The sequence below is a fragment of the Hermetia illucens genome, chromosome 4, assembly GCF_905115235.1.
Source record: "Hermetia illucens chromosome 4, iHerIll2.2.curated.20191125, whole genome shotgun sequence".
Lineage (NCBI taxonomy): Eukaryota > Metazoa > Arthropoda > Insecta > Diptera > Stratiomyidae > Hermetia > Hermetia illucens.
The window spans coordinates 127,539,248-127,562,447 of record NC_051852.1 but is presented as its reverse complement, the minus strand read 5'-3'; the positions used below and the strand labels follow the sequence as shown (position 1 = coordinate 127,562,447).

Genomic DNA, 23,200 nt, shown 5'->3' with positions numbered 1-23,200 from the left:
TCTCAGAGTCGCCGGTGGATTCGAAGTTTGTGACTTCTTACCACTTGGAGAATTACAATCATTTGTTTCTATTTCCATGTGTCTTTAGACACTCTTAGTGTCAAGTGTATCCGAGGGGGAGACAAGTTCAGGTTACTTGTCAGAATATGAATGGTCACACAGTGGAGCCGACTTATCGCTCTGCGCTCTGCGTGAACCCCCAAAACCACAACTTGCACTGTTGTCAAAAAATGTATTCTTCGGAGAGAGTTTGACTAATGGGGCTGACATTTTTCGCCTACTCCATTTCAACTGTTTCCTTTAAGGATTAAGGATTTCATTGCTCATTCCTCTACAATACAGAAAATTTTCGTGTCATCTATATCCGCATTTGATTTTGAAATACTTTGATGAGTTTACTCGCTTTGAAGGTTATATTACTTCATCTGGGTTGGCGTAAGCCAAAAATCTCAAATTGTTATTCGCGACAGCTATTTTAGCAACAGTAGACATCAGCAAGATTCAACTATAGAAACGTCGTTTTTTCCGGGACCTTTATTTTTATATTAGATTGTTCAAAATGTGGAACGCCATGGCACGTCAAAGAAACTCATACCTCCATGCAACTTTGAAAACTGAATCTATCGACCCTTATGTGCTCAATAAGTGTGTGGAAATTGGTGAGCTTTCTAAGTTTCCTACAGAAAACTGTCAATAATATTTGAATGATTGTTTTCAGCAATGCACAAAGAAAAAGATATTAAAGTTGAGCGCGCAGATTTCCATCAGCCAACTCTGATTCAGCCAAAACGCTTCGGAATAAATCCTATCAAAAAGAACGCGAACCTTGCATATGGGTTAGATGGTATTCCGCAACTCCTTAAAGATCTAGCTTCCTATGATTTGGGTGTACAGTCAAAGGCGCTCCATAGTTTAGAGGAAGAACTACAAAATTCTTACAAGTGCTATCGGGCCATCGTGGAATTCAATATTGCATCCAGGTTTGTGTTAAGATGGTTTCTTAGGAAGATATCTAAAGTTAGTTTTTGTAACCAGACTCAACCAATCGCTGGACAACTTCTTTCCACTTGTGCCAGGTGATATCAGTCCTTTGTTGAAGAATATTGTTTGCATAGGTGAGTTTTAGGTCATTTGGATTACATGCTTGGTCTTTTGTGGACGGAATATTTTACATTGGATATCTTATCTTTCCACAGGATTGGTTGCATCTCACTATCAAGGTGCTAAAGCGTTGATGCATGAACACAATTTAATTAGCAATTTATATGATATGATCATCGATACCAATCCTGTTAGCAGAAACGCAGCTTTGGCTCTGTATCGCATGTCCTCCCAGCCAGAAGGTAAGTTACAACGTCCGCTTCTTCCTCTTTTGTGTTAATAAAAATCACTATGGTAAGTAGTGGGCTGGATTTAGAGCGACCTTAACTTGGTGCAGTGTAAAAAGTTCTTGTTATGTGTTCAACTTGGCATGATCGTGTTTTCAAGGGGTGGTTCGCCGCCTGAACTGGAGAGGTGTCTTTCCTTGACCACCTTTGAAGTTCTAGAAATGCCGAGTTCTCTGCGTGATACCGTTAAACTGGTTTAAATGAGGTAGATATTCTAAAAGAGATGGGCTAATTCAGACTCTTCCCTCACCGCCAGACGGTCATAGCTTTAACTAACTCCCCTTGCGTCCATCGATAGCATTCGAAGCTGCGCCTTCCTAGTTCCTCACTCTTTTCTTGGCTAATACTGAATATGCTCTAATATATCATTAACTAAGTATATTCTAGTTTTTCGGAAGGCGGGTATTTCCCTTACTATAGTTCCCTTTGTTAATATTTAATACTTCATTCAGATTTTGCCTTTACCCAAGATGACTATATTTGGCGAAAAAAAATTTACAACCCGCCTTTTGCATGTATGGGGACCCCCCCTTAAATTCGACGTAAAAGGATATAACTCACTGTATGCGTGAGTGTTCACAGTTCCCACCTTTTCACCAAATTTGCTGCGAATCGCTCTAACCGTCTCCGAGAAAAATGCGCGTGACAGACATACAGACAGATAGACAGACCTGTGAGGAGTTGCCAGATTTCCCATCAGATGCATGGCGGATAGGATGTGTAAATATGTGTTCATGGGCTTTTCTTTTCTGACTGTGCATGCGCTAGTGTTTGCTCTGCTATTGGGTAGGACACCCAGAAAATAAAACGAACATGTGCGAATTGAGAAGTAGTAAAGTGACTGTGCAGGGGCTCGGAACCCTAGTACCAGCGACTTTTGGGAGTGAGCAAGCGGACTCCCGGCCGTCGATATCCATCGATCGCAGTGCCTCGGTGAAAGACAACTTAGCCACCCAAGCATCTAATGCTACAAGCGTTTTAGATTTGGAGAAGGAGGTGTTCCCACGAAGCACAACTCTGCCAAGAACATCAATTGCAAAAGCAAAGAATGATGGGCTAATAGAATATAGCTAGCCAAAAAGGCATCTCTCGCAGCAGCAAATAGATCCATTCAGGAGAAGCTCATCAATTTTACGATCTCCTCCAATGCGGCAAAAGAGAAAGCTCATGGGATCTTAGCAAATGAAAAGGGCGAGTCACCGAGAACAGAATCGTGACCCAGAAGATCTGCCTTTTATGCAGCTTGGGACTAATATAGTTGAGCTGCCCGAATTCACCAAGGACAAGCACAACGTGCACCAAGCCATCAGGATGCTTTACAATAGGTCGCGGGAAGAGGAGGGAAAGGCTAAGTCGGGTATCCCAGTCCGAACAGTGTCACAGGTGACCCAAGTGACACCAAAGCAGACGGTTACCAACTTTCGATCAGGGAAGAGAGTGCGAGGCAGAGAGGGGAAGCTTTGGAGAATCACAACGCGACTACCAGTGGAGTCAGCACAGAAGTTGTTGGCCGTAGGGAAGGCTCGGATTGGATGGGTTGTTTGCCGACTAAGGGAACAGTCTCTTCAAAGAGGTGCTTCAAATACCTAATGTTTGGACATCGATCATCGGCATCGATCCTTACATTGGGAACTGCCAGCGACCTTTTTCTGGTCGTTCCCATCGCTGTTCCTCTGCACTTGAATAAGTCCTTAGGGTTGTCCCAATGAGTTTTTTCTGTTAGATATTCGTAGTTGGTGATTTACTATCTGATTTAATAGGGAACTCTAATGTTTTACGCCAAGCCTCACCAATGGGATATCCCTAGCAGCTGCCTGACATTTTGCCAACAAACGGTTTGGTCCAGGGCAAAGGCAACTCATCAGACGTTGGCACACCTCCACCCTGGGAGCAGAGTAACTGAAAAGAAGTGGTAGTATCTCACTTGAGTGTGAGCGTTATTGATACGCCCTCTTCTTCTCTCATAGATATAGCCCCTATAAATTTTCCAGGATGGATTACCTTAACTCATATAGACTAGGACTCGTAGGCAGCCAAAAGGCCACGAAATTTTAAATGAAATTGAGTAGAAAATCTTGGCGAAGAATTTTCGGGTCTCGCTTCCTTCACCTAAAAATTTGGAACGATGAGAGAAAATTCTTCTAGAACGATGTCTCGGCATAGTCCACTTTATATTTATGGAGGTATCTGCGGTGTCTTTCAAGCTCCATAAGATTATAGCTAATCATATAGTGTAACTTCGCTAATCAGACATTGGCACTGGTATTTTGTCCGTGGATAATACGACTCTTACCCGAACATTTTTATTGCTGTTGCCATCTACTAAAATTCTTTTCTTTTGATGTTCCTCTTATGTCGATCAGTTTATCACGCACCTTCGATATCTTTAACAACAATTACTGCTTCATCGTCGGCGTACCTTACTATCGTGGTTTTCTCAGCACTTGGGACGTTCCATACATCATATTTCAAATATGGGTTCTGGCCCAGAAAAGAAGTTATGGCCACCACATGCTTATTTAAGGGATTTATTGGATGTAATCGCACATTCTGCTCGGTTGCAGGAACAACCAAAGAACGACCTCCATAAGGGTAGGGACATGGGAGCCATTGAAATGCAGGACCTTTTTTGATGAGTGAATATCCGCGTGTGTACAGAGTTTCATGACGCTACCCCTCTAGCTTCACTGCAGGGATGTAGGTAGCCTTTTCAGCTTTACTTACTGTTCTTTGGGTTGCTCGTCTAACAGGTGACACATAGCGTGAAAGTCAGACAATTCACTATTACACCACTTACAACAGTTGGGGGTTCTACTGTGGAATATGTAGTGTCTCGGCATGGATGAATCGCATGGTATTGCAATGCACTCGGTTATATGAAGTGTTTCCCCCAATGACGCTTTTGCAGAGGAACCAGAAGTCTGCATCACTTGTGGCCATATAGGTCTCAAATTCCTTGTCTTATTTCTTAGTTCAAGAACGTTTCAGGTGTGGTAGTGGTCTATCAAAGGATTGAAGAAAGTTACATCTACAACCCCCGTACCTTATAATGAAGTTTCATTTGATGTAAAAGCACTTTTTCCGAGTTTACCCGTCAACCGACCGCCCATACCACTTCGAAACGTGGCTCAACAAACACCGCACTTCAACCAAGGAAACGAGGGAGAATCGTCAATATACAAAGCTAGCGTCAATAATTATGAGTGAAAACTACTTCACCTTCCGGAATGAATATTAGAAAATCACCGCAGGACCGGGAATGGGTAACCCACTTTTCCCTCTATTAAGCGAAATGTTTATTGCGGGTCTAGAGGAATTATGGAACAACGTGGGATAATGCCTACCTTATATTTTAGATGTGTTAATGTGGACAAATCGCAGTTGAATGGATTGCTAGAAAAAATCAATCAGCTCCATAAAAACATAATATTCTCTATAGAGACCGAACAAATGGGGGAAACATCATTCCTGCACATCAAAGTAATTAGAAACGGGGAAGACTTCGATATATTCAGGAAGCCTAACGCCACCCAACGAGTCATTCCTAGCAGCCCTTCTAATTCATACCAGCATGAAATGTTGAAAGTATCTGGTTTGCGCGAAGAGTGGCCCAAAAACAAACGTGGGCCTCTCCAGATGACGTATAGAGGGGCCAACATACACTCGAATCACTATCTCGTTGTCATGATGCTCCGAGCTCGTATTACAACACCATCTAGAATCCCCACTGACAATTAGGTGACAGCTAAAACTGAAGCCACCCACAGCACAGCACTCCGCAACACCTATAAGGGGGAAATGGATGCGACAATAACCGCAGTCAACAGAAATCCTGCAGATGAAGCATCAACAAATGATCATACTTGGCCCCAGCCGCAAAAAAAGTAGGAACGGTTGGTTCGACGATGAATGCAAGCTAGCAACAGGAGGGAAGAATGCTACTTACCAAGCATGCATTCTCAAAAAACTTGGGCATGCATAGAGATTTATCATGAACTCCGTCGAGCGGAGAAGCGACTTCACAGGCGGAAAAACGAAGCCTGGGTGAAACAACATATCTGTGAACTCGAAAAGTACAGGAAGCAACCGCATCAGGCACGGAAGTTTTATCAACAAGTCAGCAGGATGAAGCTTTATACATCTCTATGCTCATCCTGGCAAGACAAAGAGGGAAATCCGATTTCCAACAAAATGGGCATGTAACTAAAATATCGGCGGCTTGGAGGTCCCAGTAACTGAACACGACGGACAAATACTGGTATCATCAAGCACAGAAGAAATAGTCCGGGCAATCCAGCGGCTTAAAAAGTATATGTTGCCAGGATCCGATGGAATTACAGCCGAATTTGTTAAATATGAAGGCGACCAATTAAACCAAGCCATTCATCAACTGATGCTCAAGGTGTGGGACAGCGAATCAATGCATGAGGCCCGTCAACGGGGCATTATCTGCCCTATACATAAAAAGGGGGATATCACGCAGTGCAGCAATTATAGCGGTATCACGCTGTTGAATACCATCTATAAGGCTGGGCAGCTCCATACGCCCAGAACATCATTGACCTACTACGGGCAAATCAACAACAGATCAGATTTCCTCTCTGCGGCGAGCGATGGAAAAACTGCTGGAATATGGCCAGCAGTTTCACTATCTTTTCATCGACATTAAAGCCATGAGAGAATTCGGAGAGAACTCCGACCAATGTGCGAGGCTACATAAAGTAGCAGGATCACTCTCGAGATCATTCAATATCAACAACAGTCTAAGACAAGGGATGCCTTACCATGCGTCCTCTTTAACCTGGCCCTGGAGAAAGTGATCCGCGATGCAGATGTGAATGCGAGACGGTGCTTCTTCGTCTCCACCCTATTACTGGCTTACGCTGACAATATTGACGTTATGGAAAGAACAACCCGAGATGTATAGCCTAGCTCCATCCAGTTCGAACAGGCGGCGCTAGATCTCTGGCTGCAAATTAATGAAGACAAGACGAAGTACATAGTGGCTACGTCAGCGCCAAAAGCCAAAGAACGAACAACATCAAATTGCACTGGTGAAAAGAAAGCAAGACAAGCCTAGACCGGATACCGGTTGTTGCGTTGATGATGGTGATGATGACGAAACGAAAACAATAAAGATAGGAGACTACAAATTTGAGACCGTTGAAAATTTCTCCTATCTAGGGTGGAAAGTCACAACTCATAATAGCTATGACGATGAAATCCGCGCACGGTGCCAACATGATGAACCTTCCTCTTACTTGTACTTTCGGTTTTCCCTGCCCTTTCCCAAAAATTTAGAACAATGAAAGAAAATTGTTTTCAACTCCTCTAGATCGACATCTCAGCATAGTCCAGTTTAAATCGGTGGATGTTTCTGCGGTATCCTTCAAGCTCCATGATATTATGCATCTTTGATGTCCAGATCTTTGATGTTGTCTATAAATCCTAGGACTCTTTTACTTGGGGATTCCTCTCTTTTGACGTCCTTTTTATGTCGATCAGTGTATCACGCATCTTCGATATCTCTATCGTGGTTTTCTCAGCAGTCAGAACGTTCCATATATCAAGCGTATTTCAAATATGGCTTGTGCATCATAAAGGAAGTTATAGCTTCCACATATAGAGACTTTAGTTTAAGAGCTTTATTGGATATAATTAGATCTTCTGCTTACCTGAGGAAATAACCCATGATCGATCTTCATAAGGGGGTAGGAGGGGGGGATTCACTAAAATGCAGGACCTCTTCTTCGCCGTGCGTGTGCAGAGTCTAATGATGTTACCCAGCTTCGCTGCAAAAGTGGTCGAGGATTTCTACGAGCTTCCTAGCTTACATAACTGCCATACAGTTCGTCTACCAAGGTGCTACACGGACCGAAGGTCAGGTCTTCTAGATATTGAAGAGCCTAAGATCATTATAATTTAGCTGGGTATTTTTCCTCGACTATCGATTTTGCAGATCACCCTGAAGAAAGCTAGGTGTGCAGCCGTACCATGTCCTCGTTTTTAGTAGATATTTACTTCACTTTCGTTAACAAATGTAACATTTACCTGTGGGAAAGCTCCCGAAAGCAGCGCTATCTTGCATCCGTAAGAGAACTTCTAAATTTGTTGACCCACGCATGAATTCACTGGAAATAATGTTTGAACTTCGTTCTCTAGCATTCCGTAACTAGATTGCCCAGCATGTTTTCCAATCTAGGATATGGACGAGCATAGAAACTGCAGACATATAATACTTGTATGCTTATTTTTTTTCCAGGTTAAAATTGAGGGTTGTCTCCTAATTTTCAGTATGGTTTGATTGCTGTATGCCCACCATGCTACTTTGCCTGTCAAATCGGTTGTGTGTGTGTGGCACATGATTGCCAATGCTTCTATGAGATTCGCTTAGTCAATTCACTATTTTTTACGTCGAATTGCAACCTAACAACTTCACCCAAAGTGCATTACCGGAAGCATTGGCCGGAAATATTGCATTACCTACTGGCAGCAAAGCACATTCTTTAGATTCTTTGCCTTGAGTTCAGCGTCCCAATTAGTAGGTACTAACGTCAGCACTTGCTTCGGTCGCTCTCAATTTATCAAGATTTGTGTCTAATACATCGACTGAAGAGGTTCTGAGATATGTGGAAAATGTGAGGTACTTGCCGTTTCTGCTGGCTTGTACCAAACTAACGACAACAATCCGGGTCGTGTTATTACATCCCTGTTCTTTGATAGGTTGAATCTGTCGTTCTGGCCACTAGGCGTTTTTATCAAAGGTTTCAATTGCCAGTGCCATCCCGCAAATTTCCGAAGAGAGCGCATCCTCGGCGGTGCACTTAACTCCGTTGACATTATACTACCAAAATATAAGAGGCCTGCTAGATTTGCGGATATCGGCCGTGTCCTCATTGCATAACGTTTGTCTTACCAACTTTAAAGTTCTACGATCGTTCACAAAAACCTTAATTAGGAATGCTTATTCAGCATATCTTTCGAATATTGAAGGCTCTCTCGAGCGACATGAATTTAATCCCTTCGGGTCTCATATCAGACCTGCCCGCTCTTCGACTTCTGTTTCTCAAGAAGCTCGGTTCGTATGGCTTTGCGCCATCTGTACTCTCCTGGTTAAGGTCCCACTTATGTGGTAGAGTGAACAGGGTCTCCTTCAACAGTTCCGTCTCAAATCCGTAAAATTTTACGGTACAAACCAACCACTTCGATAGCATGAACAGAGAGTGTCGTCCCATTGATGACTTTTCATTTGAAGCAATATTAAATAATCAACTTTGTCGGTATCACGTATTGTGAAAGCGCGAAAATCAAACAATGAGAAAGTACGAAAATTACATCGCTGGTTATACCACGCAATGGAACCCACTATCCCAGAATGTCGGAAGTGTGCCTTACTTAAAATGTCTGCTATCGGAAGTATGTGAGGTTTATCCTAATTGCCCACGTTAGGCACCGGGCACTCATTAATACTTATCAATAAAATAATCATTCCCTAGGAAACGTGTAAAAGAAGCAAAGTCTCTCAGCGTCTTTAGAAGCTCGCTTTTGCAGGTGGTTCGATCCTCAGCAAGGAAGCAACTTCGTTAACACTATTTCCAGCAAACTTTTCGATGTCGTGCTATGTTATGATATTTATTTTTAAAGTGAAATTGAAGGGATTTCGGGTAAATCCACAAAATATAGTAACATTGTACTGAAATACTCCTCCTCTAACCAGAACCTCAAATCCTTTTCCAGTTGCTGATGTAATGGCGTCCGGAGATCATCTACAACGTGCTGTTCGTGTACTGGAGCGAATCGATCACATTGAAGAAGTTTACATGGTGATCGCCAACTTAATCGAGAGATCTCCAGGGAAAGCTATGTCCAAAGGAGTTTTCGAAACTATTTACTGCAAACTAAACCGTTGCCACGAATATCCAACTGTTATGAAATGTCTTGCCTTGCTGATAAATTGTAGAGAGGCCGAAGAGGTGTGTGACAAGAAGGATATCGTCTATAAATTTAAAGAAATGCTAGCCGATGATAGTTTACCGTTAAAAACTTTGGAATATCTTTCCCTGGGAATATGCAATGCCTTATACACAACAACCGCTATGTGGAGATGCCGAGAATTTTGGGATTTACCAGCGATTTTGATCAAGAGGGCCCACAATAAAACCAGCGATTTCATGCAACTGTGGTGTTTGCAGGTAATTCACAATATTGTTACTTACATGTTTAGCAAAATCGAGCCGGCTCAAATCTTCAGAACCAGCAATAATAGTAGCTCCCCCACCCTACAATGAGAGACCTCTTCGAAGTGCCCAAACAATTGTTTACCTGATGTCTACAACCTGGCTCTATTTCACAAAGAGAGTGTCTCCCACCTCTCCGCGCCTTCGACAATGCAAATTGTAAGGTATGCTGAGTTTAGCTGCATGATCTCCTGTTCTCTTTGCTGACGTTAATTGACGGGATTTTATTGTAGGACGGGAAGTTCTTCTTTGACTTAACGTAAGTGGTGAGCGTTCGTCATTTTGAATGGTTGTCCAGTAGTATGAGTAGATTCCCATTCCCCCTATGTTCTGGTGACTGAGAAGGAGGAGTGTGATTTTAAGGGTACTGCCCAGACTATTTAGCGCATCCCTGAACATCCCCAACAGCTTCGAGGATGTCGTCACTGAGTACAAATTCTTAATGACTGTTTAGTTCTCGGGCAGAATGACTATGTTGCACTTGGGGCTCAGGTCATGCCCAACCGTCGAAAGGCCTGCGGAATCGACAGTACCTCTGTTTGGAAATACATATATTAGAATACCATAAGGCTCGACTGCACTGTCCTTATCATAGAATGTTTCCGTTCCGATTCCGCGGACCATCTTTCACCCGGCAGTAAAGGATACTGTGCTATAACTTTGCAACGCATTCACTCTTTCCTGCTTAGAAGACTCACCACGAAATTTTTCTTGAAGCTCGGTTTGCGAGTAGTGTAGTCCATTCGGAATTTATTGAGTTCCCGAGGTGCTTCGCCTAGGATTTTACTGTAGGTGTAGGGTTTTGCTGTCGAACAGATATTCTTATGGAGCGCTCCACGGTAAAGCGTATTTAATATGAAGATCAAAGGAGAAGAAACATAGGAGTACTTTGTGAGCATCCATCACACAGGACAGCAGCCTTTTTTGGGGTCGTATTAAGCATGGTTCTATCGTATTTCCTGGTCGTCACCGGCCACCACATCATAGAACCGTATGTTAGAACCACGGCTGAGCACATTTAAAGAATCATCCTCAGCCGATGCCCCATTTCCTCTCGAAGGTCCTTTTTTTAGGTGAGGAAGGCTATACAAGCCTTTTTAACCTTATATTTAGTCCCCAATTTAGCTTAGATACTTCACATTGTAGAAAAATGCCAACTTTTGCCCATTTGGTCGCGGACAGCATTTTCCTGGTGGTAAACAGCATCAACTCCGTTCTGGTTGGATTTATACAGAGTCTGCATCTTGCAGCCCGCAAGTACATCTTTTTTCTGAAGGCACCCAAAAATCCAAAAGGAGGAAGCCTCCTTAATGGTATTGTTGTTAAATGCGTCGCCCATGTTCACGGAGGTATATAAGGTATTTTGCTTCTAGTGTAACGGATTTTTCCTTCCGGCAGAAATGCTATGATTTTGAAAAGGCTAACCCCTAAATGATCGTTCTGTTTCAACACGAAAAAGGAAAGGGTGATTGGTCAAAAGTGCAGTGCCGTGTGATGTTCGCACCTGCTGACTTTCAATATCCCACGTCTCTCCAATGCAGTACATGCTCAAGCCAAACTAAGCTCTGATAAACCTTTATAAACTACTGTACAACCCATTTCGGCTGTTTCTGGGGCATGGCTGCCTTACGCCCGTTTATATGATTGTTATTCACCATTAATGGGATGTACTAAATCCCGCTTCGACTCTTTCGCTAGACGACACTGAGTTTCACTGCATGCAGAGCAATTGTCGCTCTTCCTTTATGTGTGACTTTTTCACTACCACTTCCGCTCTCTGACCATTTCGCTCACGGGGTCTGTTCGTCAATGAAGTTCTTTGTTCGAAATAGTATTAGGTCTGCGCGTATTCGTGGAGGATGAACTCCTCCTCGTCCTCTGGACAACGTTATACTATATGTCACTTTGATAATAGCTGTTAGTTTCTCCGGAATGCCCCTCCTGATTAGAGCACGCCAGATACATTCCCCATGCTGTCGAAAGCATCCTCAAAATCGATGAAGAGCAGATAAGCGAGAATCTAAACTGTTCCAAAATGATCCGTAAGGTGCCCGTTGTCCTGGATAAGGGTCAACCATGCTCGTTTCTCCGTGATGTGGAATACAGTTCTGAAATTATTGCTTTCTGCGACATTATCCGCTTCCCCGACCAGCACAATAACAAATTCGCTTTTGTCAATTAGCACCGGATCCGAATTCGATGGCGTCACTTCAGCGGTCAATGTAACCTTCAATCCCCTCCGTTCATCGATCCACTCTACAATTTCGCAAGCAGCCAGATCTCGCCAGAAGTGGACGACTTGCTCAGGCGGTTTATTTATGGTATCTGCCGTCTGTTCAGCACGGTAGCTCTCCCACTGTCGAGCGACAGCTAGATCATATAAACGGTCGATGTTGCAACTCTCAAACTCTACGAGATGTGGCAAACGTAGTACACAAGTGAAGGTAAGCGACCATCAAATGATGATTCCTTTCGAGACCGATGTCAGCCTTTCTCTTCTTATGCACATCACCCATCACAATCACAATGTCACCTTAGGGAAGCTTTCCCTAAACTGCATGTAACTGCATGCTCGTAGAAAGTATCATTATCCACCATACCGGAAGTCTCCGTTGGTGCAAACCACTGTACAATTTTGATGCTCCTTAACCTGAATCGGAATCTTAAAGTCAGAAGTCTGTCAGAGACCAGCTCCCAGATCCAGAAAGCGCGCCTTGCGATAGCCGTCAAAAAGAATACAATTTGCGTCTGCTATCACTTGGCTTTCGAGAGTCCGAAAGCAAATTGCTGCCAAAGGGAGAGGAGTACTCGTCAGAGTCCCACTATCCCTCATCTCTTAAGCACAGAATGTCCATCTTATATCGTTGGAATTCTGGCTTGAGTTGGAGGTAGCGACTATTCTGAGGATCCTCGCTACCCTTGTCGAGGAGGGTGCGCCCATTTCAGAACCTACTAGTCCGCTTAGCCTCTTTTCCAGACGTTGTTGATGTCTCGGCAGCACGTTACTTGCTCACAAGTTTCTATTTCTTTTAATCGCCTTTTACGATGAGTAGGAAAGACTTTGAGTGTACACTTATACTTACCTCACAGGAGATTTATATTAGTCCAGGAGATTTATATATGGTGCGGTTTATAGCCCAATTAATTTTATCCTCAGTGATGCCCCATTCGATTTTCTCAAACGACGGGGACGCATCATTTTCAAGCCGAGTCTAACTCACAGTTTTCTTCACTGGCGGGGAAGTATGGTCGGATTGGCAGCTCATCAGAAGATTTGGCCCGGGAGCCCTCAGATCTTTTAAGGAAGGATGAGCTCCAATGTTTCTTGACCGAAATCTTACTGAGTCTCGCAGAATTGCTGATACTTTCCGAGAAGGATTTCTGATCACATTTCTTAATTCTATGTCCCGAAAAACCCCTTAACAGTTAGTACGGTAATATCAAGCACTTCTTACCTACTATCACAGTTACACATAGCTTTCTTGGATTTCCGAGTTGCCCAAACTATTACCAGGTTCGTTCTCTTTGACACGATAATAGATGTCAGATATTGTCATTCTTCTGATGGAGGTGATTGGTCGATTGAGAAGATATACACGTTCTCCATTGCGACCTGCTTCACTTTTCCCAATGTTAGGTGTTATTATTAGGTCACTTGAACTAAAGACCAGACAGAGAAGGGGGTGAAGGGGCTTTCTGAGGTCATGGAATAAATTATAACACATATTTGCAATAGAGTCTTCCTCCTAGAGGAAGACCTACAGGTTGGCTTGAGTTGGTTTGAGTGCTGCAGATTTATCTTCAATTCCGACAGCCTGGCCTCAACACTGGTCCATACCTCCGACTCCGCTTGCCACAAGCGGAGTTCCTCACCGCCTGCGGCCTCTCTAAGATACACCTGGCCACATCGCTTAAGTTGCTGCTTGGCTGTCTGTAAAGGTTGTTTGGCGTCCGAGCTCTTACAAACTTTGTTTCTCTTGTTCTCTTTGCCGATCTAATCCTAAGACGTGATGCATTTGAAGGTGATAGGTTCCGGCTTCTTCTTCTGGTTTTCCAATTGTTTATTATGATATTCCTTAGTAATCGTCTGGTATTTCGTCCCGCTCGGCAACAATATCGGCCTTCTTATTCTTCGCAAACTTCTTCAGAGTATGGTCGGCTTTTTCTATAACGAAATACCATGACCGTCTGGTTGTCGATAAAATCCAACTCAACAGATTGCGGTGGGCGGATCACCTAATCCGCATGGGTGAAGATGATCCTGCCCGGAAAGTCTATAAGGGCAATATCTATGGCAGACTCTTCGTCAGATGGATCGAAGGCATAGGTCAGGAGACCAGACATATTTTAGAAATATCGAATTAGTTGTCCTCGGCCCAAAACCGGCATGTCTTGAAGTTTCTTACTAACACAGCCCTAGACCGGATACCGTTTGCTGCGCCGTTGATGATGATGATGAGCTATCAATTAAAAAGGGCTACAATTTCAACAATTCATTCTAAATAAATAATAATCTATTTAAAAACATTTCCTGGAAACAGCCAAAATAACGAATACTTTCATTTTGATAACTATCTTCTTCAGTTAATTAAAAAAAACATGATTATCTTCTGGAATTCGTGCTAACCGTTTTCCATGAGATGTGCTTCGTTATCATTGATAGTGGACATCTTGATAAAGAAAGACAATTGGCTTTCGCTCACTTTTTTGTCGCTAATCAGGAAGAATTATTTATGCGAAGGAAATTCAAAACGTTTTAAGAAATATGTGCGATGATAAAATCGGTGTGTCATTGGTGGAGTACTTGATATTGATTTATGTATGACGGACCATATTTTCAGATTCTGCAACTAATTGTTTTCCAAAATTTATTTCGATTTATGTCAACTTTTATTGTTTTAGTTTTAGCGATCGATTTCGTCGATATTATTTGCTTTTCAAGTGTTTGTTGATAGTTAAGACCTTCCTAGGTGTAATATACACGTAAGATTTTGATATAAATCTTTATTGAGTGGTGTTGTTTTTCAAATATTACTACATATTTTAAGGGTGTTAAAAATATTTTTTCTATCTTCAATCAATGCGAAGATAGTTTAGATATATCGGAAGATTTGTTCAATCTTCAAAAAGGAGTAGGTAGAAGTGAATTTCGCGTATAATGCTATTATCCTAGTATGCGGATCAGATTTATATAACATAATGATGTCTTCTATTACTCCTTTGTGAAACAGTCGTGCCCTTAATTCCTGCAAGTTTCGAGGAGACACTGACTGTGAGATTCTGGCTAACAATCGAGCCAGGGGGTCTGTCTGCCCCTGCTTGGGAACGTGATGGAAAATATGGTTTTGGTGACTGCGGCAGTAAACGCAAGAAGTCTGTCGATCGCTGCAACATCCACAGCCTTGTCAGTAGTTGCAACTGACCAATAACGTACGAGTAATCTGAAAAGCTGTCATTTGTGGGTGGTTAACAAGAGGAGCGCTGACATCGGTCACGAAATGATGATAGTTTGCCTTCGCTTACGTGTTGCATCGTCAGCTTCCCATAGGGCTGAGCCAGCTGAGCCGCCATTAACAATGATTTCTCATGTGCTACTCAGGTTGTCGGCTAAGCCCGGAAGGAGCGCGACAAGACTTGGCTGCCTGCGGAATCATCGAAGCGGATCGATGAACGTAAAGGACTAAATTTCTAAGTAACTGAGGAGAACCTCCACGTGATGACACCCGAAAACGCTGCAACCTCTATGACTTGCTGGTCGTGATGCAGTAGGCGACTAATCCAAGGCTTATATAGGCGATCAGACCTGAGCCTCTTTAGGGGCTCATCTGAAGTGTCTTTTGTCACGAAACCTTACCAGAGGTATACTGATACCAGGGACGCCGGGATAGCCCTTGAATTTACATGTCTCAGGAGAATTCCTCGTTGGTGTACTTTTAGCTCGTTTGTGGCGCTTCACCCCCTAGTAGGAGTTTCATGGGGGTTGTGGTAACGTCTAAGCGGACAAGGGACCTGCGGGGCTCAAAAGTGGTATTGCATTTCACTACAGGTAGCGTACTCCAAAGTTCGATGGAGATTTAGGTAGGTTTTTCGTTTACCAATATGAATGCGGAACCATGCACTCAGTATAGATTGGTACCGTTGTACTTGTCTCAGCGAGGTTCTGACCGTAGTTATCGGACTATCTCGAATTAAATTACCAAGGATATAACTGACCCCTTTCAGCGGTTGTCAACGATCTTTAATGGGTCGCTTACGATACGGAAGGGGTATCGCCGAGGTCCCCGGGCAAGTAGTCCTGACCCCTTAGCTGGCATAATACCTGCGACCTGCGAACTGCTAATGATCACGCCGGGGCACAGTGGGAGTCCCCGGATGATGTGAGCCTAGGTAGTAGCATGGAAATGCGTCGCTCGCCCCAGCGCCCAGGGAAGGATGCAGCAAGGGCTGAAATACTCGACGAGGATTCGCAAACAGAGAAAAAAAAAACTCGCAAAGTGATGCAGCACCTGCGACGAAGACGGCAACTCAGACAGTACCATGCAGTGCTGTAGTTGCGGAAAGAGGCATAGTGGAAACTGCTGAAACTGGCCAGATCGTTTCAAATATAAACCAAATGGGAGCGCTGCGAGTACTCTGGCGAAAATTGAAGAGGAAAGGCTTATTGATAAATGCGTGGCTGATATGGGGCGTATGTAATCTGCGACGTTCCTCCAGAAAAAGCCAGCAAAAGGGTGAAAAACGGGCTGATGGAGCTGGTGCATCTCCTGGGTAGAATATCGTAATACAGGTGGACATGGAGAGTAAGGAAAGCAGAAACAACCACGCCTCCCGATGAGAAAGCCGCGTGCGCGAGCGGGTCGCAGATAGCCTGTTGTAGAGCGAACTGGGGAAAAACGAAAGGGGGAGGGCGTCTGAAGGAGATTTCACTGAGGTACTCTCCCGGACTCAAAAGAAGACTAAGAAGGGCACGAGGTGACAACACGCCACGCCATCAGAAAACCCTCTGCTTAAAATTGAGGTGGACACTACGGATGGAGCACCAAAAGGAAAGGTGGCGAGACCAAGAAGGTTAATACCGCCAACTCTGCTTATTCAGCCGATGGAACGCAAGACCTTAGCGGAAGTCCTCATGCAATCCGTTACCAGATTGAGCCCATAGATAGTGGAGCAGAAGTGTCTTTCATTCGAAAAACGAAGATTGGTGGAGTCCTAGTTGAATTAGATCCGTGGTCAACAAATAAAGGTATGTTCTGTGAAGCAGTCAGTGGCTTCTAGGAGATAAAGCTTTGATTTCTAACCTAGAACCCACGTGCTCTGTGGAAATCCAAGACCTTAAAGCTTCACTGAAAGGAACGAAGTAGAAGAGGTCATCAAACCCGAAAGCTGTCATGCAAGTCGTGGATGCGGTTCATCGAGCTGAGGCATATAGCCGCCGAGTTCGACAGGTGGTGCTCCTCGTAACGCTTGACGTAAAAATCGCCTTTTTTCCTAAAGATGGAAAGACATTCTAGACACTAGACAATACTTTCGGCTTGCCGAATTATCTCTTACGGATATTGAGGGGCTATCCGGGGAACCGCTCCCTGCTCTATGAAACGCTAGAGGGTCAGAGGAGGATGGAGGTCACGTTGGGGGTAGCGCAGGGATCCATCCTAGGGCCGGACCTCTGGACTGTTTCCTATGATAATAATAATAATAATAATAATCGTTGGCGCAACAATCCATATTATGCAGATGTTGTTGCGGCGCAAAGCAGACTTGGCATATTGATGCGACGTGTAAGAAAGAAGAACCAAAGGAAGAAGTTGCTCATGAAGAACGGCAACGCACCCTAGATGAGTAGCAACTTTTTTGGCAAAATGAAACTAGAGGCAGAGGGACTGCGCGGCTCATTGGAAATTTAGGTGCGTGGTTAATTGGAAGCATGGTTAGACTGAATTTTCTCTTACTGCACAAGATTGGAAAGGCACGATCTCCGGATTGTGTGTTTTGCAATGGAGTTGTGGAAGAGGCCTATCCGAACATTTTTTTTGTGGAAGGTGGGAGGGGATACGTCAATAGTTCTATTTATACACAGGGATCTCTTTCCAGATAACATTATCGGGGAGATGCTGAGCAACACTGACAGGTGGAGCCGTGTTGCCTATTACGGTCGGGTTCTTCTCGTTACAAAGAAGATAGAGCTCGACTGGTGGAAGAGCCGGAAGGCACGGGGTTCCCTTCCTCCTCTCCCCTCCCGTTGGTGAAATAAATTCCCTGATTTGAATGCTCCAAAAGGCGGGAGAGCTCGGGGACTAGCCCAAAGTAATATGACAAATGGTTCCAGGCTAGCTCTCCGTAATAGTGAACGTGACACGCTGGGGGTTCGATACCTTACGAAATCTTAGAATGCTCAGCGGGTAATGAAGAATTAATAAAAGTTAGATCTATAACCGAACTGGCGATATGATACTGAAATCCTCGAAAGTTCGCCTACATTCGTCAGTGAACTTGCCAATGACCTTTGGTCTCCATTCTTTTGTAGCCTAGAATGTGAGACGCGGAGGAGCGTAGTAACTACCGACGTACATGCCTTCCATTTTCGCCTACATGGAGTTGATTATACGTTGTCACATTTCCACATTGCAGTCATATCCGTTGATCTAGCTAACTATGCATTATTGACAACGTATGCAGATCCAACAAAAGTCAAGAAGCATATTCGTTGCTTTGTTGGTAGTCTAATTATCACCAACCGTGTACCATAAAATGGCTTTCTGATGCTGAAAAAATATGCTTCATGCTAATCTTGTAGTTTAAACTACTTCGATAAAGCAGTATGGAGTTGTGCCGTAGAAGTGACTTCCTACAGCACTCCCCCCCAAATATTTTTCTTTTATTTGACTGCGGACAACTTCAGCTTTGCTCTAGAGGGACCTTTCCAGCTTCAGTATGAGAATCCTCTTTTGGTTTTCCCGGATCCAGCCAAGTTTTCGCTCCAGGCCCTTCCCTTCTCTCAGGATTTCCGTGCAGAAATGATCATACTCTCAGGGCAGATTTTTATTTTCTATTCTTTGTTTTTAGGCTTTTAGACATAGTTTTAGTCCAACCCTCACGTTCTTTTCGAATGGATGTCAATTCCGAAAAAGTCTCTGATGCGGTGTCGCTGACGTCGTTTCCATCGCCGACGAAGCTCTACTCTCCGCCGCTATTCTATACCCTGGCCCTTCAATCAATCGTGCGAACGGCCAGGGATAAAAGTGGCCTCCCCACCAATAGAGCTGTTTGTTTCTAGGTTTGCGTTCGTCATTTCTGCGGACGAGCTACTGAAGTATGTAAAAAGCAAGGTTGGCTGACTTTGAATGTTGTCTTGTGTCAAACTGACAAAAGAGAGCAACCCCGACCGAATGGTAGCTTTTTTAAAGTCACTTATCCGTACAAATTTGACACAATCGTCAATCGGCAAGTGTAGTAACTCGCGAGTAGAAATCAGGGCATCCCACCTGCCTTGCCGATCAATACAACTGGTTCCGTGTTCACTGTCCGCCCCTTTTATCAAAATGTAAAATGTAAGGTGCGGGCCTTCAGTTTATCCACCCTGGATCAGTAACATCATGCAGTTTGTATTTTTGAGACCTGGCTTGACGACAATATACTGAATTCCCCTCCGTTGCGACAAAGACCGCGCTGAGTCGTGTAAGTCCACTAGTGGTGGAGTCGTAAATGCAATTGAAAATCAACTCCGCGCCGAATTAGTCTTTTCTTCATCTGGCTCAACATATGATTGTGTTGCTCTTCGTGCCTTCCCGCCTAACTCCCTCGTCTTTATTCTATATTGTATCTACGTTCCCGTGCTAGCCCTTTACACCTGTACGAAAAATTCTTTGACAGCTTGTCGGAACTTCTTACTGTCAAATTCCCTTCCCTCCTTTTTATCCTCTTTGGAGATTTAACCTCCCCATGCTCAACTGGTCTAATCATTCCAGCCTTTAATAATATCCTGTCCGATCTCCTCTCGTGTTATGTCCCTTCTTCACCTACTTGTTTTCGTGATTACCCAACTTGGTTCATCACGGAGATCCTTAAAAACATTGGCTTGAAACATTGAATGCAGCAAATGCCAACGGATGTGCTATCGACTTAAACTCTCCCCAACTCTTTTCAAACTTTGTAATTGCCAGATGGACTGTTCTGCCAACTCCGATATTATTTTCCGCATCGCCTCTCGTAGTACACGTAGTGCGGACATTTTTGAAATACCCTTCGTGGAGCTTGACACTCCCCCTTCCCGAGGCTACGCCGGTTTTACAACGCCCTACAGCGTGAGTCCTTTGGCTCTGTCTCTTTCCTTAGCTTTACGCGTAAGTTAAGCCATTTATTTACTCCTCCCTGTGCAGTTGGTGCCACTTCGGCCTGTGATCCCATTCTTCTTTGAATGTATCCTTCGCGTTTGTTCGGTGTTTCATAGGGAGGGATGTACTGAATTTAAACATCTCCTTTTCGCCGGACCACAGACCACCACCAACAAGACGAGGACTGCAGGATAAAAGGGACCTACTGGACTTAAAAGCTTCAGCTGCTGAGGTCTCACGATAAGTAAGCAATCTTTGTTCAACCATTTATCTCTAAGTTTTATTTGAAATTTGCTGCTTGTTAATGAATACCATCCTAAATTAATATCCAAATTGATCTTATATTCTCTCTTCTCTCATAGGCCCTTCGTCAGCTTATAATGATGCCATCAATAAAGAATCTTGTCCGGAAAACTTACAAGAAAAAGATTAAAAATATTGTTTGCAGGAAGGATTACGTCGAAAAGGTGAAAAATGATCTCCTCAAACAGCTCCGAACAAAGCCTTATTTGGTGGCTGAGAGTGATGAGGAGAAGGAAGAGTCAGAATCTGACACTGATCACATTACAGCTGGTCCTCATGTTAGTCGAGGACCTGATATTCAGAAAGCTAAATTTGATAAGGAAGATTTTCCTCCACCGATCGCTTATCGTCTCGATTATCGGCCGTTGAAGAATTATGATATAAATAACAGAATACAATCGGATAGTGAAAGGAATAGTAAAGATATAACTGACGAAGATATGGATCAATTTGTTGATCACGAAGTGAATCAATTTGGTATATAAGTTGTAAAATTTGAGCTCGGTTTTAACGAGATAGTTCGCTATATTATCAATTAATATTATTTTTTGTGAAACAAGAGCTTAATAAAGTAAATTCGCAATTTGTCTGTCGTATATGCCAGTCATTTGGAATTGATTTGCTATACCTATTACCTGGTAGGCTCAAATCTTTCAAAAAAAAACTACATCGGCGGAAATGTTTAAAGTAATCCTTCGAAGTTAGTGATTAGCATCTATTTTCATATAATTCCACTAGCCAGAAAAGGCCTTCCATGAAGGAAGAATGCGTGAGGATCGAGTCCTAAAATGAGCGGTTAAAACGACAACTCCCAGAAAACCAACCACAGAGAAAGCTATGGAAAAGGTTGGATAGTTCAGTCGACCCAGAAAGCATAAACGTCTTTCCTGCAGATCTAACCAAAGGTCATGATTCGAGATGTGATAATTCCAAATTTGGATGAGTTGCTCGAAGTCACCTTTCTTCTGAAAAATCGAGAAAATGCGATCTACGTAAAACAGCGTGCAAAGCGTTGATGGTTGGATGTTTCTCATGAAAAATGATGGAGAAGCGGAGCGGTTTTGGTACACACCAGGGTGTGGCTCTTCTGGTGTAGATTTGTAATATTTCTTCAGAGATGTCTATCAGCATCAAACCGACCAGCACTAACGCTGCCTCATCCGATATCGTTAGAAAGTCGTTGATTACCCTCTAGGCAGGTTTTTCCCGAAAACCGCAACAATCCAGACGAAAAATCTCATGGACGTCCTAATTGCTCAGAATGAGTATCTCCTTACGTGATTAGAGAGAGCTTTCAGGAGCAAGGTGGAGGCCAAGAGTAAACTCCTCACGATCGGGGTAGATGAACGATCCCTGGAGGCAATCAAACTTTGGAGCTACCATATTACCTATCCATTTAGCAGCGTACCTGTGCACGTGCACAGAGAAACACCGAGAAAAGATACCTCGAAAGAGACACCGAGTGGAAAACATACCGAGGTCCCTGAAGAAATCTCAGAAGCCATAGAAGTGGAAAGGACAGGATCAGTCTGCCGCCCAGTGGAGAGCAGAAGTTGGAAGACCTAGCCCTAGATCTTCTAGGGCTTAAAGTGAACAGCGATGCGCAGGAAAGCGCCATGTCGGAGTAGAAGGGTGATACTGCGACAGTGGAGAGGAGCTCCAAACAATAACGGAGCCAATGGCTAGCAATAAGATAGCTCAGATAAATCTCCACCATGCGAAAGCTGCATCTGCGGTAATTACAAGGGCAAGTTCCATGGAGCACACTGGAATAGTGCTGCCTCAGGAGCCCTGGGTGTACCGGGGACAGATCCACGGTCTGCAAGGAGGGAGCTTACATGTAATTTGGGACTCCTCTTGCGAAAAACAAAGAGCTTGCATAATTCTTAAACGTAATTTAAAATATATATGTATTTTAGTGTTCCTGATCGGGGACTTTGTGGCTATGTAAGTCCCACTGGAAGCGGGGGGGGGGGGGGGTGAACTGGAGAAGCAGTCATAGCATCGGGATACTTCGCAGAAGACGTCATCCGGTTTTATCAGAGTTAGTTGCTAAACTGGTAAGTACTATGAGAAGAGGGCGTTACTGCCTCTCCTCGGCTGCGATCCAAATGTCCATCACGAAGTCTGGGGCAGCAGCGACACTAGTCGAACAGGTGAGCACCTTCTTATATTTATTCCTAGGAATAAGTTAGAAATATATAGCATAGGCAACGCTCTAACATTCGTGACCAGCACTAAACAAGAGGTACTAGACATAACTCTAGCAAATACTCTAATGACCGAACTGGTCAAGAATTGGAGGGTGTCAGATGAGCCCTCTATGTCTGATCACAGAATAATCAGACTCAACATTGAGGGCAACTCCGAAATAAAAGTTATAATAAGGAATTCCACGAGAACGGATTGGAATTGCTATACAATGCACCTGAGCAACAACAAGGCGAACCAGCAAACTGGAACTATATATAGTGGTGGAAAATCTAAACAGAGTCGTCATTGACGCATATGAGGCCAGCTGTCCGGTTGTGGAGTCCGCAAGGTGGAGTACTATCACTGCTTATGTGGAGTATGATAGTGGACGAACTCCTGGACGTGCTAACAAATACTGAAATACAGTTCCAGGGTTACGTGCACAACATCCTTTTAATCTGAAGGAGCAAATATGAGGATATCCTATGTGATCCAAACTGGCCTAAGGGTTACTAATGCCTGGTGCCGGAAGGTGGGAGCGCAGATCAATCCAGCCAAAACTACCATAGTACCATTCACTAGGAGACGCAAGCTTGATCACCTGAGAACCATAAGGTTACATGAATTGGAGGTGAAACGGGAAACAGAGGTCAAATATTTGCGAATTATGCTAGACCACAAATTAGTGTGGAAGATGCATGTCGAAAACACTTGTCGAAAAGCTACAAAATTTCTGATGATACTATTT

At 43.6% G+C, this 23,200-nt stretch overlaps 1 protein-coding gene across 1 annotated transcript; it reads left to right on the top strand.

The window, feature by feature from the left end:
• The first annotated feature begins 477 nt into the window (after positions 1-477).
• LOC119655071 lies at positions 478-20,750 on the top strand. Its single transcript, XM_038060767.1, has 6 exons — positions 478-659; positions 719-980; positions 1,036-1,115; positions 1,197-1,343; positions 9,126-9,580; positions 20,319-20,750. Exons 1-6 carry the CDS (start codon positions 560-562, stop codon positions 20,742-20,744), a joined length of 1,470 nt encoding a protein of 489 aa, XP_037916695.1. The 5' UTR covers positions 478-559; the 3' UTR covers positions 20,745-20,750.
• The last annotated feature ends 2,450 nt before the right edge of the window (positions 20,751-23,200 follow it).